Source organism: Ambystoma mexicanum, chromosome 7q (genome assembly GCF_040938575.1).
Source record: "Ambystoma mexicanum isolate Mex_15411 chromosome 7q, UKY_AmexF1_1, whole genome shotgun sequence".
NCBI lineage: Eukaryota > Metazoa > Chordata > Amphibia > Caudata > Ambystomatidae > Ambystoma > Ambystoma mexicanum.
This window is the reverse complement of record NC_090941.1, coordinates 675,824,573-675,839,394: the sequence shown is the minus strand read 5'-3', so window position 1 is coordinate 675,839,394 and position 14,822 is coordinate 675,824,573. Positions and strand designations below refer to the sequence as shown.

Sequence of the window (14,822 nt, the reverse complement as noted above, 5' to 3'; positions counted from 1 at the left end):
ATGTAGGGAATCACTGAGGCTCTGCGATTTGTATGCAAGCTTGGCGCTGCTCTGTTAGCAGTGTCAAGAGTAAGCATTCTCTGAAACTCATGGCCAGTAAGTAGCCCTGCTGTTGCTGGTACTGGGATATTTATAAACTACCCCACAATGCCATGGAATGAGTAACATTTCCTGACTACAGGGATTGAATTAAAGGTCCCATAAAGCTCATACAATCAATATTTCACCTTAGAAAACTCAGGGCATATCTAGTGCCATATGTCTTAGTGTGGCAAATGTGACAAGGCCCTAATCACTTACCCAGGTGTTAGTGGATTGACCAGGGGACCCACCTCACACCAGTCAAGACAGGGGACAGTGTCACATATCTCCCTCCTTTGTGCACATATTAGGTTTTCAACCTGAGGTCATGGGCTGGTGTACTGGGGTCTCGGGTTCTCCATAGAAATCAGAGAGTCTTTTCCATTCCCATGGTTCTAAGTGCCCCACACAGTACACCCAAGGCAGGGACCACTTCATTTGTGAACCTGGTGCCAACATCTACCGGTGGCCTTTGGAACCATTCATTATACTGTTTTAGACCATTCTCAGAAGAAGATTTACAGGCAAGAGCAGCATGGCAGCTAGTTCAGCTCTATATTTCTCTGCTTCTACTTCTAGGTCTATCCAGACTTTTGGGTTCACTTCCTGGTCTACATGCACAAAACAGAGAGAAAACAGTTGGGTAAGAGTTACTCTGGACAGAGGACATTAGCCCTGATGGCAGACTGTAAACTCAAGAACTCTAATAGAGCCATCATTTGTTTCCCACCCAGCTTAATGAGAATATAAAGGTGTTGCCATATCTTGCTTTTGGCCAACATTTCTCTTCCTGTAAAGAATATCGCAAAGGCATCTTTAGACCAGCCCAGAATTCACAGATCAAGTCTACCTCTACTGGGGAGCAACAACTAGTGTTCCAATGTTAGGGAGTTTTGGGCACTCTCAAGCCAAATGTCTCCACTTCCCACAGATATAGCACTGTATAGGTGTTTTCCTGCAAGCAACTATGGTGAATAAACCTTGGTTTGTCTAGAGCATCGAAGCATTGGGCTTGGATCTAAAGCTGGATTCAGAGGTGTGTCCAGAATAATGTGCTTCTCCCTGATGGGATCCCTGGTTATGGTTATAGCAGGTCTCATTTTTTGCACTTTCTGGAATTTCTTAGTCTTTGGATGTCTGTTTCCATGCTGGTACAGCAGAGATACTGGATATAGAAAATAAGTAGAGAGGAAATTCGAGAACTTTTCCAATATTAGCCAGTTCTTGACTTCTGCTAATGTCAGACCATTCAACTACTTTTCCAGTTTGAAACAGATGTGGAAAGGTCATTGTTGATGGGTTGCTGTGGTGAGAATGTAATCTCTCAGAGCTTCTGCCGATGATATTCTTGGTGTTATCTGAGGCATTATAGAATGTCAACCCTCAAATATTCATACTGGATTTGTCCATCCTCTTTCAAGTCCTGATACACCACTTGAAGCTCACATATCAGCTGGGGCAAGCTATATTGGGGCCAACAGGGACTTACCGGATGAGAACCATCGGCAATTGGGAAAATTGGTTGGTTAAACTGCCCCTTCATTATTTGTTACAAAATATGGACGGTTTGTTCTAGTTGGACTACTTATCTATTTCATTCTAGGTTATGTTATGTTTGTTATGTTATCAGAACTTCTAAAGTGCATGTACACCCGGAGGCATCTTGGCGCTGAGGAGGCAAGGCAGAACGGAGCACAGCTACAAAAGCAGGGTTTTTAATCCTCGACGAAAGGCGAGGTGATTAGAAATGTCATGTAGAGGAATGGGAAGGTCATTCCACGTTCTCGCAGCAGCGACTGAGAAAGCACGGCCACCCTTATGGGCCAGCTTGAACCGAGGTACAACCACCCGCCGAGTGGTTGGAGAGCGAGGGGTACAGGTGGGTTGGTAGGGAGCGAATTTTATTTGCAGATATTCTGCTCCAGATCCATGAAATGCCTGGTGTACTATACACATAGACTTAAACAGGATGCGCTAAGCAACAGGGAGCCAATGAAGTTGTCTCAGTAAGGGAGTCATATGGGCTCCAAAAGGTGGATGGAGGATGGACCGGGATGCAGCGTTTTGAAGCAGCTGCAGCCAACCAATCAGGTAGGCAGGTTGAGCCAGGTAAAGTGAGTTGCAGTAGTCCAGGACGCTAAGGACCAGGGCTCCCACAGCCGGTGCCTGACTGGCAGAAGGGATAAAAGGGAGAACGTTTCAGAGAACCCGGAGTTTAAAATGACCTGATTTGCGAACTGCTCCAACCTGCTCGTCCATGGCCAGAGTGGCTGAGAAACGCACTCCCAGATTCCGAACGGATGGGACGGGTACAGGAAGGGGGCCCAGTGACGGGGGCCAGAAATCAGCCATCCACAACACATGAGGGGTGGAAGTGCCCACAAGAAGGACTTCAGTTTTTGTGCTGTTGAGATTGAGCCAGTTCAGCGTCATCCATAGACCCAGTTCCTCCAGACACTTTTTTAGCCTATAAGCTGTTTCAGGTTTTGTTAGGTCGAGACGGACAAGTATCTGGGTATCATCGGCATATGAATAGAAGCGGAACCCATGGGATTCAATGAGAAACAGTAAATATCTTATGTAGATGTTGAACAGAATAGGGGAAAGTGCCGAGCCCTGAGGGACACCATAAGAGAGAGAGACAGGGGCAGAGCAAAAAGGAGGAAGCGAAACTGACAGAGCGAATAGTGAGAAAAGTCATAAACCATTTGAGGACTTGGCCAGAAATTCCAGCTTTGGAGAGCCGTGAGATTAGAAGAGTATGATCGACGGTGTTGAAAGCAGCCGACAGGTCTAAGGGCAGAACTACTCCGACACTGCCCTGATCAACAAGACGCATAAGGTCATCCATCACCGAGTTAAGAACGGATTCGTTACCTCTGCCAGGCAGAAAGCCATATTGAAAAGAGTCAATAAATTGTGTAGATTCCAGAAATGTAGACAGTAATGGAGATACTAGTGCCTCCAAAACCTTCATCAGGAAAGGCAGGAGTGAAATAGGGCGATAGTTGGCCATCACTTCAGAGTCCAGGTCCAGGTTACTTATAATTCCTTTTATAGACAATAAACATCTCTTCATGATGGCAATCGGAATACAAATATTCTGTCTGCTCCCATTCACTATTCTTAACTCCATCCCCATTACTACTAAGATGCCTCTGTTTTCCCTCTCCCCATACCTACTCACAGCATGAAAACATTCTCTATAAAAGGAATTATAAGTTACCTATCATGAAATTGATAAGTAGTCAAACTAGGACAAACTTCTCCTTTTCTGTAATCAATAGTGTGTACCTAAGTCCAAAGTTGCAGTATGTGCGTCCCAACACACATTTTTCATAACTTCCCTGTCACCCACATTTTTAAGTTGCTCTTTAGGGTAGCTGGCCCGGTACGGTGTACAAGAGGCCTGGTCGCATATGTGGCGCAGACTACCTTTTCCAACTTCTGGTGGGTTTGCGACCTCCAATCGATTCCTTGAGTTCTCCCAGTCCCAGGGACGTAGGTCTTTTCTTTGAGTGCCAAGGGATTTTCTTCCAGGTGATGGCTGTCCTAACAGGGCCCAATCACTACTGGATGTCAATGTCACTGACTATGTCCATAGCCGGTGGCTGCATGGGTTTGAATGACCATGAACAACACAAGGAGGAATTAGGTTTTTGCTTTGGCAAAGGGTATCCCTCCAACTACTGCTTTTTGGCCAAATTGTAACATACAAACTCTAATCCACTGAGTGGGTAGGTGAAGAGGGAACACATTAGCTGCATCTTACTAAGGGGGAGGGAGTTAAGAAGAGTAAATAGGAGCAAACAGAGCCTCTTCCGCTCCTTCATTTCTTGATATTTATTAGGACTGACATTTTTCAGAATTTACTGCGTGGGTGTTTCTCAATCTTGTCTGATCATCCCATTTCTGCTATCACCTGTCATGAAGTAAAGAGGGATAATCAGAAGATGTGACCCTAATGTGGGTTGTACCAAGATGTTTATTATAATGAATCTTATGAAATTGATTGATTGTTTATTTGTATAGCGCCTATACACAATGTGTTTCAAAGCGCCTAAAAGGCAAATAACTTAAATTAACACAAATTAAGTAAGGTGCTGAATATTTGCTATGTACTTGCTAGGGCTCCTTCTCTGTGCCCCTTCTACTTCCAAACCCAGGGGTCACACCCCTCAAGTTCTAGGATTCTCAGTCATTAAACTTCATAGCAGGGGTCAAATCCTAAAAATTAAAGTGGGGGGACTCATCAACAAATGCAATGGGATGTGAAGTCACCAGAAATTAGCATATCAAGATGAAATATGCACATTTCATTAAATTGGCATTGCATAATCACCCAAATTGCACAGGACGAATGGCATTTGCCTTTCACAAAATCAACACACACACAAAACCAAGAGAGGATATTTTCTTCTAATAGTGTTTTTGAAAATGTTAAAAGGTATGCATGTTTTAAACTCCAAGAACCAATACAATTGTTTTCACTGGCACTTGCAGTACCGAAATGCGACATTTTACCCTTAGATGTTTTTCCTCAGGTTATATAGTGCAGTGGTGAAGTGTCCGGCCTACAAACCAGATGACTGTGGTTCGATCCCTGTGGTTGGCTTTAATGCATACATTCAAAGATGACATTCAATGTTTATCATTTTAGCTGGGAGGGACTGATTCCACCCTCTGAAAAAAGTGGGTGGACTCCATCCCCCCGCGTGTACCCATGACTTGAGCCCTGCGAAGTTCATAGGGTGTTGATGAAGTCTGTGAGAGTGGTAATTTCTTGGGACAAGAGTGAAAAGGAAAAACAAATCAATCTTTTCAAAAGGATCCAGTAGCAAGTACATTTCTACAGCCAGGCTTGAGGATGCAGCACAAACCAAAGTCTCTTGAGTAAAATGGAACAAATGTATCTCAACAGCATGCTCTTTCCTAAGCCTAGTGGATCTCTCCTGGTTCTCTGTGAGGGTTTACACATGTGGGTAATTTGCTTAAGTGGTGGTGTTGGTTTCAAATATATTTTACATTACAGCTTTAACAAGCTGGTTCACCATGTTGCAAATAATCTGAATTTTGGACATTCATAATAGCCCCGAGGCTCCAGGATGTTCATGTGAGGGCAGCGATGCTCTGGCAGCTGCTTCCCATGTAAGCCTTCTTCATAACTCAGTAGTGGTAAGTTGCCCTGTCGCAAGTTGTGAACAATGTCTTCCTGGTACAGATCGAACAGCATTTCCTGACTGTGGGGGTTGAATTACAGAGCCCACTTAGCTGACACCATCAACATGGCGTCAGCCCATGGTCAAGAGACTAAGGGTTATTTTTGACCAAGAATTATACATGAAAGTACAGGTTAATAGCCTTGCGTCTAGTACTTGCTACCATCTGAAATTACTGGCCCAGCTACAGCCCTTCCTCTCTTATGCAGACCGTGCTACGGTTGCCCGGGCGATTAAAGGAGCTGAACTGGATTATTGTTCCAGCCTTCTACCTGCCATCTGCAAACACAACCTTACTCACTTACAGGTGGTACAAAACAATGCAGTACATATCGTTCAGGGATTGAAAAGGAGAGAACATCTTACAGCAGCAAGGATAGTGCTACTTTGGCTCCCTGTCCGTAGTAGAATCACCTACCGCGTGATGTGCATTACAGACAAATGCATGTTTGGGCAAGTTCTTAAGTATCTATCTAACCTCATCTTGCGACTACCTGCTCGCAGAATTTTGAGATCAAACAATACCTGCCTTTTGGAGAACCCAAGAACTAAGCTTTCCTATATGGAACAGAGATCCTTCCCTTATGCTGCTCTGCAGATCTGGAATGCCCTTTCTCTGGACCTTCAATCCTGTTCCAGTTTCTCTCTCTTTAATGGAGGCTAAAGACTATCCTATTTGAATAAACACCCCTCTCCCTCTGGTCCCCCTTAGCCTGATCTGCATTGTTTCTGACCTTTTTGTTTTTTGTTGTATTGTCCTGTCTTGGCACCCCTATGCCTCTGGGCTTTTGTCTCTTGCGTGGTATATATATAAAAAATAAATTGCTGATAAGCAATCTCTTTACATATCTTAAAGAACAGATGACTTTGTACAGCAACTGTGACAAGCTCCTTTCCCTACACCCAAGTATTGAGGGGGTGACCAGCGGATCCTACCCACACTACCCACAGGCCCTGCAAAAAGGTTGGATGGTGGTACCCATCCCACATAGCAATCTTTCACCACACACTCAAGGTTATGTAGTGGACCTCATCAAAGACATATCTCCACAGCTTATCAGAGCTCCTTAAAATCTACAAATTTGTTCATCAGCCAGTGAAACCACCTCATCCTTATCCAAAATCATTTTTGCGCCCGTTCAGGTTAATCCAGATGCCACCAGCCAGGTTAAACTTCCTGGGATTGAAAGATCGATAAGGCCCATATTCATGGAATTATTTGCCATTGTGCCCTCAAATCCCTGCTTGACAAATGGGGATTTGCAGGCAGACTGGCAGGTAAATACCTGTGTTACACAGCAATTCCATGAATCAAGGCCTTAATGACTCTACTATTACACCCATTGAGAGAGACCTGTAGTCTCTGGACAGTTTCCAGCACCAAAAGGGCACAAAGGCACTAGCAGGACTTCAATTAAGAGATCTGGTTTGTTTGGAAAAAAAACAGACTTGACCCTATGGATTTTCTAATATCTGGAAACATGGTGTGACAAAGTCACAATATCCGCCCCTCCTTTTGGGCTAAGAGAACCGGGGATGCTCACCAGATTTGCAATTTGCTACCTTGAGCTGATAAATGGGGTATTGCCCAGATCCCTTCCCTGGGGCCAGCCATTCCTTTTGTATGTCATCAATGGTAGCTGTTGTGGAAGGCTTCCAGCCTAGGCATCTGTTAGTTAAGCAGGGTATGCTCTATTCCCCATTTCCTTTACATACCTGCCCATCAGTAGTATGTTAGGCGCATCAACCACCTCAGAGAAAATACCTGACAGAGCTGTGGCTTGAACAGCAGCAGTCTCCAGCCCTCCCAATGGCAATTTCCATAATTCCTTCACTGCCAGCTTGTGGGCTAAAGCAAATGCACTTAACCTGTTACCACACTGCCCAGTTCAAATCAGAGACAACACAAAAACACTCAAAATGGCTGACAGGACATTCAAGTCATTGGTTGCCACCTCACTGGCATCAATTAGTGGAAATTGCCAAAAACCTAACAATGATCCACCACCACTGAGAACATTCAGTGGAAGGGGGAAACACTTAAAAGGGAACACGTGGGAAACAGGAATTACCATTCACAACTATGAAGGCAAGAGAGAACAGAGAATAACCAATAATTACAGAATAATCACACTAATCAGGAGCACTACAAACCAGCCCAGGGCTTTGAAGTAAGGGTCACAGGCTGGGTCAGAGACAGAAAGGAGAAGACTTATGAATTGAAGAGCAGAAACAAGGAACAGGAGATAATGGCTCAGAGAGTTGCCCAGACCAGGCCCTTTCTCCACTTAAGTTAATGGCTGATGCAGGTCCTGTTCCAGCATTGGAGGCAGAGTAAGAGAACATTTCAAAAGTGACCAAGATGGGCAGGCTTGCCAGAAGGTGAGAATATCTGGTGCAGAGAGGAGTAGTTTGGCCCGGGAGTGCTACTCTTGGCTGGAGACTGAGAATATCCTAACTAAGGAAGAGGGAAGAAAACCCTGTGGGTCAGTAACTTATTCCTGATGGTCCAGCAGGGCAACCTGTGGCTGGAGGGTGAGAATATTAAGGCTTTATAATAGCCCTAAGTATTGGGGAAGTAAAACTTGCAGGTATGAGGTTGCCAAGAAGCAAGAATGGGCTATGTCCTTAGGATTGTCATTACCAAGATGTGAGCAAGGTGATAAATAAATGAAACCGGGGCCTTTGGTTAATCAATTCTGAGGAAGTGCAGTAGTCCTATAGTTAGGCCCTTTAGACACTCAGCTGATCCAATCTGACCCATCCTGATCAAAGGCAGTACCTCATGTTCAGGATTTCTTAGCTGTCATCAGGTCACAGATGCTTGATTATTTGGATGTTATGCATGGTAAGCTTTTTATAAGCTATCAAAAGCTCACCTCTTTGGTTTAGGGACTACAGTGGACTCAGTATACTGGTTCTAAAAGTTGAGGTGGCATCATGCTTTCTCACAGACGATATTGTTTGGTGCTGAGTACAGTATGAAGTCACTCACAAGATCCCAGTAGTCGTGGAAGCAGCTGAGGGGTCACAGAGTCACAGTCCAAGTTGCTGAGGCATGGTGTAGACCATCCACCATGATGGTGGTAGCTTCAACATTGAAGAACAGGCCCAGAGTCACTCTGGAAGAGCATGGGCACCATAAGGAGGTGGCCCTGGCCAACGTATGGTTCTTAGGCTGCAGCAAAGGAAGCACTCTGGTGTTCCCACAGGTTTTAGTCCGGTTTAGCAGATCTGTCTCTCTCAGGCTCAGGAATGTTCGAATGCTTACAGGTACCCTGTTCCAGCTACCTGGGCACATCCTTGAGTTTGCCTGAGGAGCAGCGGAAAAGAGGACAGTTGCAGCCTTGTCCAGGTTGGTCTCACTGAGACAAGGCAAGTGAGTAATAGTCCTGGTCTCACCCTAAAAGTATAGGGCACAGCTTCCCTGCCAGGAGATCCTGGAAGATGCTGCATGGATTATTCACATCATCTTTGTGTGAATCAGCTTATTTCAATTTGCAACAGTTCATTCATATAGACTTGCTTTATTTATGGGTACCTGCAGCACGGTCAATTGTCAGGAAACCCAACCACAGAGTTTAATTTATTTAAACACTAGCAGGTGTACCCTTTGCATTGGTACGTACACATACACACACACCACACACCACACACCACACACCACACACACACACACACGCGCGCCCCCCCCCCCCACTGTCCCCCCTGTTGTCTGCCAAACCAATCAATAAAGGTCACCACATACAAGGAGCCACTCAGCTTTGAAGACAGTGCACACACATTTGTCAATTCTACTCCTGAGTCCACCTGCCTCTGCAAAATCCAGGCAAGTGAAATGGGAAGGTACACTGACACTTCTGTGCAGCAAACACTAATAAGAATATCCTGCTGCAATATTTCACTACACTACTGGGTTTTAGAATGTGTGCCCGGTGTGGCAAGGCCCCTAACCTGGCCTTGTGAAAGGGTTTGGGGGTTTACCCTTGGGTTTTAGACCTCGGCATAAGGCAGAATCACAACAATGAGAAGTTTTGAGATTAACCTCCTGAACCCCCCACTGTATCACTTTCATGCTGATTTATTCTGCGCTTTGGATAACTCTGGGAGAGGGAATCTTACATTGACAGCACGCCATTCGATATTTAGGTATTAGGGAAATATCCTCAGAAGAGGATGAATACTGTGTCTCTCCTAATGCAGAGTCACCACTTCCCCTTGACATCTGTCTCCTCCCATGTGATACTTCCTCATGTTACCACATCCAGGGTTAGGAGAAGGTAGCGACTGCCTTCCCCTGGCCACATCGGAGGAGACTTTAGGAGGGGGTTAGTGATGACTCTGCAGGAGTCATCACAGAAGTCAGGGCCAAATTAGCCAGGAAGCGCTATCCAGTTCTGGAAGAGACAGGGAAATATAAACTGGGAACAAGAATCAGGAAGTGTGGGTTACCAGGGTGAGGTCAAAGTTGGAGGTGGAGAATGAGCAAGAGACCAGCAGGAGGGAGGAAGGAAGGAGCTGTGGACCGTGGAGGCAGATTGTGAAGCAAGTGAGGTATTGGCTAGGGATTGGAAATGGTACTGCAGTTTTAGTGTGTATGTTTGTGTGGCGAGTGTTTAGAGGACATGGGAGTGATTGTGAAGCGGGTGGATGGTACTGAGTGAAACAAATGTGCTTGAGTAGCTGTGTGGAGGACAGAGTAGTAGTGTGAAGGAGAGAGTAGTAGCAGTGTGTAGGGGAGAGTAGTATGAAGGAGAAAGTATTGGTGTGGAGGAGGGAGGCAGATTTGGTTGAGTGAATTGTAGTGTCAATGAGGGTGTGGTAATGTGGAGCATCGGGTAGTGGTGGGGAGCAGGGAGTAGTAGTTTGGCAGAGGAAGCAGTACTATAGAAGAGGGGAGTGACAAAGTGGGGAACGGAGTAATAGAGTTGTGGAAGGAGCAGCAACATCAAAGAGCGGAGGCAAGATCTAGGAGGAGTGCAACGTCAGAGCCAAGATATTGGTGGGAGAAGTTAGGGGGAGGGATGAAGTAGTGAGAGTAGAACAAAGGAGGTGAGAGTGGGCATGTTTGAATTGACCCGAGTCCCAAAAGGGTAATTACAAGTCACTATTCCAAGACCCCATTAGATTAGTAACTACTGTATAGAGTAGGGACAGTTAGAAAGCCCCTGAACATAGACAGCCGGCTTTTAGATCACCTTTAGCATAATTCATTTTCAGTGAGTAGGTGTCAACCTTCAGTTGCACTAAACTGGGGTACAGAGGCCTCAGTTAGGGAGGTGGTTCTATACTAGACGAGAGAGTGGGAGATGGCCATGGACCCCACACAAATTCTAATGAAAACCCTTGAACTGCCTGAGACAGAATGATTCTTGACACATGCAGGTGCATCCCCAGGCACAGTCATGCAGTGTTCCCTAAACAGTGATGGTAACTGCCACTAGTAAGGTCGCTCTTCATTGTCAGTCATGTGGGGCTATTCACCTGAGATACACAGAGTACATATTATCACCACAACCATCAGCAATCTAAGGACACACTATATAAAATTGGCACAGACATTGGGAAACTAAGGTATCCAGAGGTGCACATCCAGGAACGCATCGCTGCCTATCTCTATGGGTTAAAGACCATTAAGGAAAAGTCAAAACAGTATTTCCACTATTTATCAACAATTTTGAAACAGTTTTTTCTTTTCATCGCTTTATAATTATGCTGTAATATGTATTCTCCAACACTACACTGGTACTACAGCTCATCAAATGAGTGACAGTGCTGCTTGTAATGTAGTCTCTTGACGCTGCCACGCTGATGAACCTTGAATACAATCACCATAACAATAAGCCACTCATTACTTACATGTTCGCTCTCAATATTCTGCAAAAGTGTTGGGTCGTCAAAGTCACATGATTCGCTGGTGGAGGGTAGCTGGCTGTAATGAGACAAACAGGTTTTTACATTTAAATTGAACAGCTTGCTAACATTGTGTTTTATCCTAACACAGCTGTCTTAAAGCCGCTTAGCAATCAGTGTCAAATTAAGGGAAGTGAAGCAAGAGAACCAGAGAGTTGGAGACAGAAGGAAAGCAAATATATATTCATTGACAAAAAATATAATTGAGAGAGGACTAAGATGATCTGACTTATCGCAACAAAACTCCCTTAGGCACTGGGAGGATAACTCGAGGCAACATATTCGTCTTGGAAGCAAGACAATACAGAGCAACACAGGCTCAAATCCTGGTATCCCACTGTAGATATGGGCCAAATTTGCTGCACTAAAATAAAAACCAATACTCAATAATGGTGTACCTCAAAGTGCAAGTTAAAACTCGGCTTTATTCAAAACACAGAATAACTGCCCGAAGAGCATACAAGCAGCTCTCAACATTATCATGAGTGTGAACGGCTATTGTACCATAGGTAAATAAGCAATGGCGTCATAATACGCTATCAGTTACAAAATGTATAAGTGGCTTTGATTGGTTAATATCTTAAGACATGCAGAGATTTCATACATTTTACTTTCACCATTGGTTTACACATATCTGGTGGCTCCTCCTGAGCCCAAAGCATCATAGGTAATATTTTCACTACATCACTATATTTGCCATTAATTGGCTGCCGTTATTCATCATGGGTGGTGTGGCAAGAGGGACTTCCATTACTTACCAACCTTGGACACTCTGATGGGACATCAAGATAAGTGAGGCACATGGGATACGGGGATAAAGAAGCCCATGGTCTGCGCTAATCCCAATTAAAAGTACACCCCATCATTCACAGGGCATGTGAACTTTGGCAAGGTTATGAATGTGAGTGGACGCCATGTGTGAAAGGGACTAGCGCCTCGCTTCCAGACAGCAATACCAATTAACCAATCCACTAACAATTTCCCTCCTCGGCATACACCTCTCAAACTCTAACCAAACACAATCATAAGCCGATAACACAACGATCCGCACAAACTTCACTGCAGTGCAACAACAAAACTAACCACACAGACTTGCACAACAGCACACGACGACTACTGACCGGAAAACACCCCAAGCCCAGCCAACAGAGTTAACCAGGTTGAAGCCGCCAACAGCACAACACTGATCTCTTGCACTGTTCCAGATTATTCCCCACTAACTCACCCCCCACCCCCTTCCCTTTTTCAGTGCCACCAGAGTGTCAGTGGAGCACTCCGGTGGTGATAGCGTGCGGTACAAATATCCTTTAACATTAACATGAATATTATCATCAAGTGTTAGGGGACCGTGTTGTAGAATTTTTTTCTTCCTATTTACTGGACTTTAGCTCAATCTAACGTGCATGTTGTACTCTTTGTGGCCATTGGAGACACACTTTGTCTACTGTGTGAAACCTGATGGTATTCTCTCACCCACTTCCTTGGAATCTTCTATTCAGGTGTCCTGGGACGGTCCATCGCTTTTGGATCCTGACCATGGGGGTGGACAAGTGAAGGAGGATCACCTGAGTGGAGGGTTACAGGAGATTGGGAGGAGAATGCCTGAGGGTGAGGCATGGTATTTTTCCAATCCTAAAAACATCTTACCCTACTCTCCCTCAGCCTTTGTGGGGTGTTTACACTCTCATCTCATCTCCTTCTCCACATTGCCAAGAAATACTAAGACGAGAGGAGGTCACTAAGATCAATGAGGATTACCCATAGGAATAACATGGGGAAAGTAAGGGGAACCGACTTTAGAGACAACCACTGTCCCACTAATAGAGTCAGACAGAGTCAGGCATTTATAAGTAACCTTCACACCTGACTCCACTTGACTGTATGTTCAGCTATAAAAGGTGTGGTCGGTCACAGAAACTGGAGCGAGCTGGGGATGCAGTCCAGTCCAGTGAAGCCTAGAAGCGGAGAGAAGCAAGAGCTGCAGGCAGGTGGAAGATGGCATGCAGAGACGCTGGTCTGGTGTGTGTGGGCTCTAGCATGGCGAGGTAGCCGTGCCTCCAGGGAGCCAGAGAAGTTCTGTCTGCATTCTGCAGGCGAGGACCACAAAGTGCTTGTTCCCTTGGGGCCAGTGCCGACCCCAAGGGTGCCTGAGGGGCATGGTGAGACCCTGACCTTCATCCCACATTGCCTGAAAGAGCCGCCTCTCTACCCGATGCTTCCCAGTGAGTTCAATGAAAGAATGTAATAGAAACAGCGTAGCGTGCATTTAAATGAGAGCGGAGTGGGAGAAAGGCACAAACAAGAAAAGTGGCGTAGAATCGGAAAGAAAGAAAAGTCTGAAAGTTAAAAGTGAAAGGGCCTCATCACGACCCAGGCGGTAAGGGGTTTACGGCGCCGTAAACAGCGCCGACCCTTACCGCCTGAGTACGAGGTCCCTTAGCGCCATGGCGAATTTAACACCTGCTTTTAGCAGGTGTTAAAATCCATGGCGCTAAGGGACCATGGAGTTAATTACGCCACCGTAATTTACGGTGGCGTAATTAACGCCTTCCCCACTCCCATTATGCCCTATGGGGCAAAAATGGGAATGGGGAAGGGTAAATGGGGATTGGGGACTTACCGCCCCGCCAAGGTCCGAATGGGGCGGTAAGTCCGCCAACCACCATGGCGTAAACGTAGTTTACGCCATGGTGGTAAAGTCACGGCCCAGGCGGTAACTTACCGCCTGGGTCGTGATGAGGCCCAAAGAAAAGTGAAAAGGCTGAAAGTGCAGCAAGGAGAAAAGCTGTGAGAAAAGTCGATCAGCGCGAATGTCAAAAGAGGGTGCAAAGGTGCACGAAAAGGATAGCAAATTGGTAAAGGTACAAGGGTGCATGGAAAGAAAAACAGATCATCAAAGTGCCAGTGGCACATTAAAAAAGGTGCATGTGTGCACGTAAAGGAAAGCAGAAGAAAAGCAATGCAAAAAGAATCTAAAGGAAATAAAGAGGTAACAGAAGAACGTGAGAGCATAGATAGGGGCAAAAGGGTCGGAGTGGATGCGCCTGGGAAAAGCAAATAGCCTGGCGTTTTGGAAAGCCTCTGATCCTACCCCATGAAAGAAGGGTTTATGAATTCAAGACAGCCTTGTAATAAATCATATGTTGTGTTTGGAAGCTGGAAGAGGCCTAGAGCTTGGGGAAAAGAAAGAGACCCTGAGAGGCCTATTTAAAAAATCAAAGTGCATCCCAGGTTTTGTTTTTCAAAATTGAAAGGGGCCTGAGCTTGGGGAAGGAAAGCCTAAGAAGCCTACCCAAGTAGGACACTTGTTAAGTTTTGTTAAACTGGTAAAGAGGATTGAAGCATGGGGACTGTGTTTTGAAACCTGAAGAAGTAAAAACTTGGGGAAGGGCACCCCAAGGAACTGAAAGACATTTGAAGGTAGTTGGAATAACTACACAGGACCTGCGGTGAAGGTCCTGGAATAGCTCTGTGGACTGAACTTATTTGTGCGACTTTAACCCAACAGCACCTGCTGAAAGACCACCTGCGACCAATCCTGGTTTCCATTTTTGTTGAACCACTATTTTTCTTATTTTTGAAAAGACATCCTATCACATTTTTGTATAG

General features: G+C 45.3%; 1 protein-coding gene across 3 annotated transcripts in view; it reads right to left on the bottom strand.

The window, feature by feature from the left end:
- The window catches only part of ATP8A2 (ATPase phospholipid transporting 8A2), a 3,773,191-nt gene that overhangs the window by 2,267,316 nt on the left and 1,491,053 nt on the right, over positions 1-14,822 (bottom strand). For all 3 annotated transcript variants that reach the window (XR_011284127.1, XM_069639892.1, XM_069639893.1), the window contains exon 16: positions 11,160-11,232. Coding sequence is in view for 2 of the 3 variants with exons in the window: in XM_069639892.1 (XP_069495993.1) it covers positions 11,160-11,232 (73 nt within the window). In the remaining variant the exon portion in view is untranslated. The remainder of the gene's footprint in view (positions 1-11,159; positions 11,233-14,822) is intronic.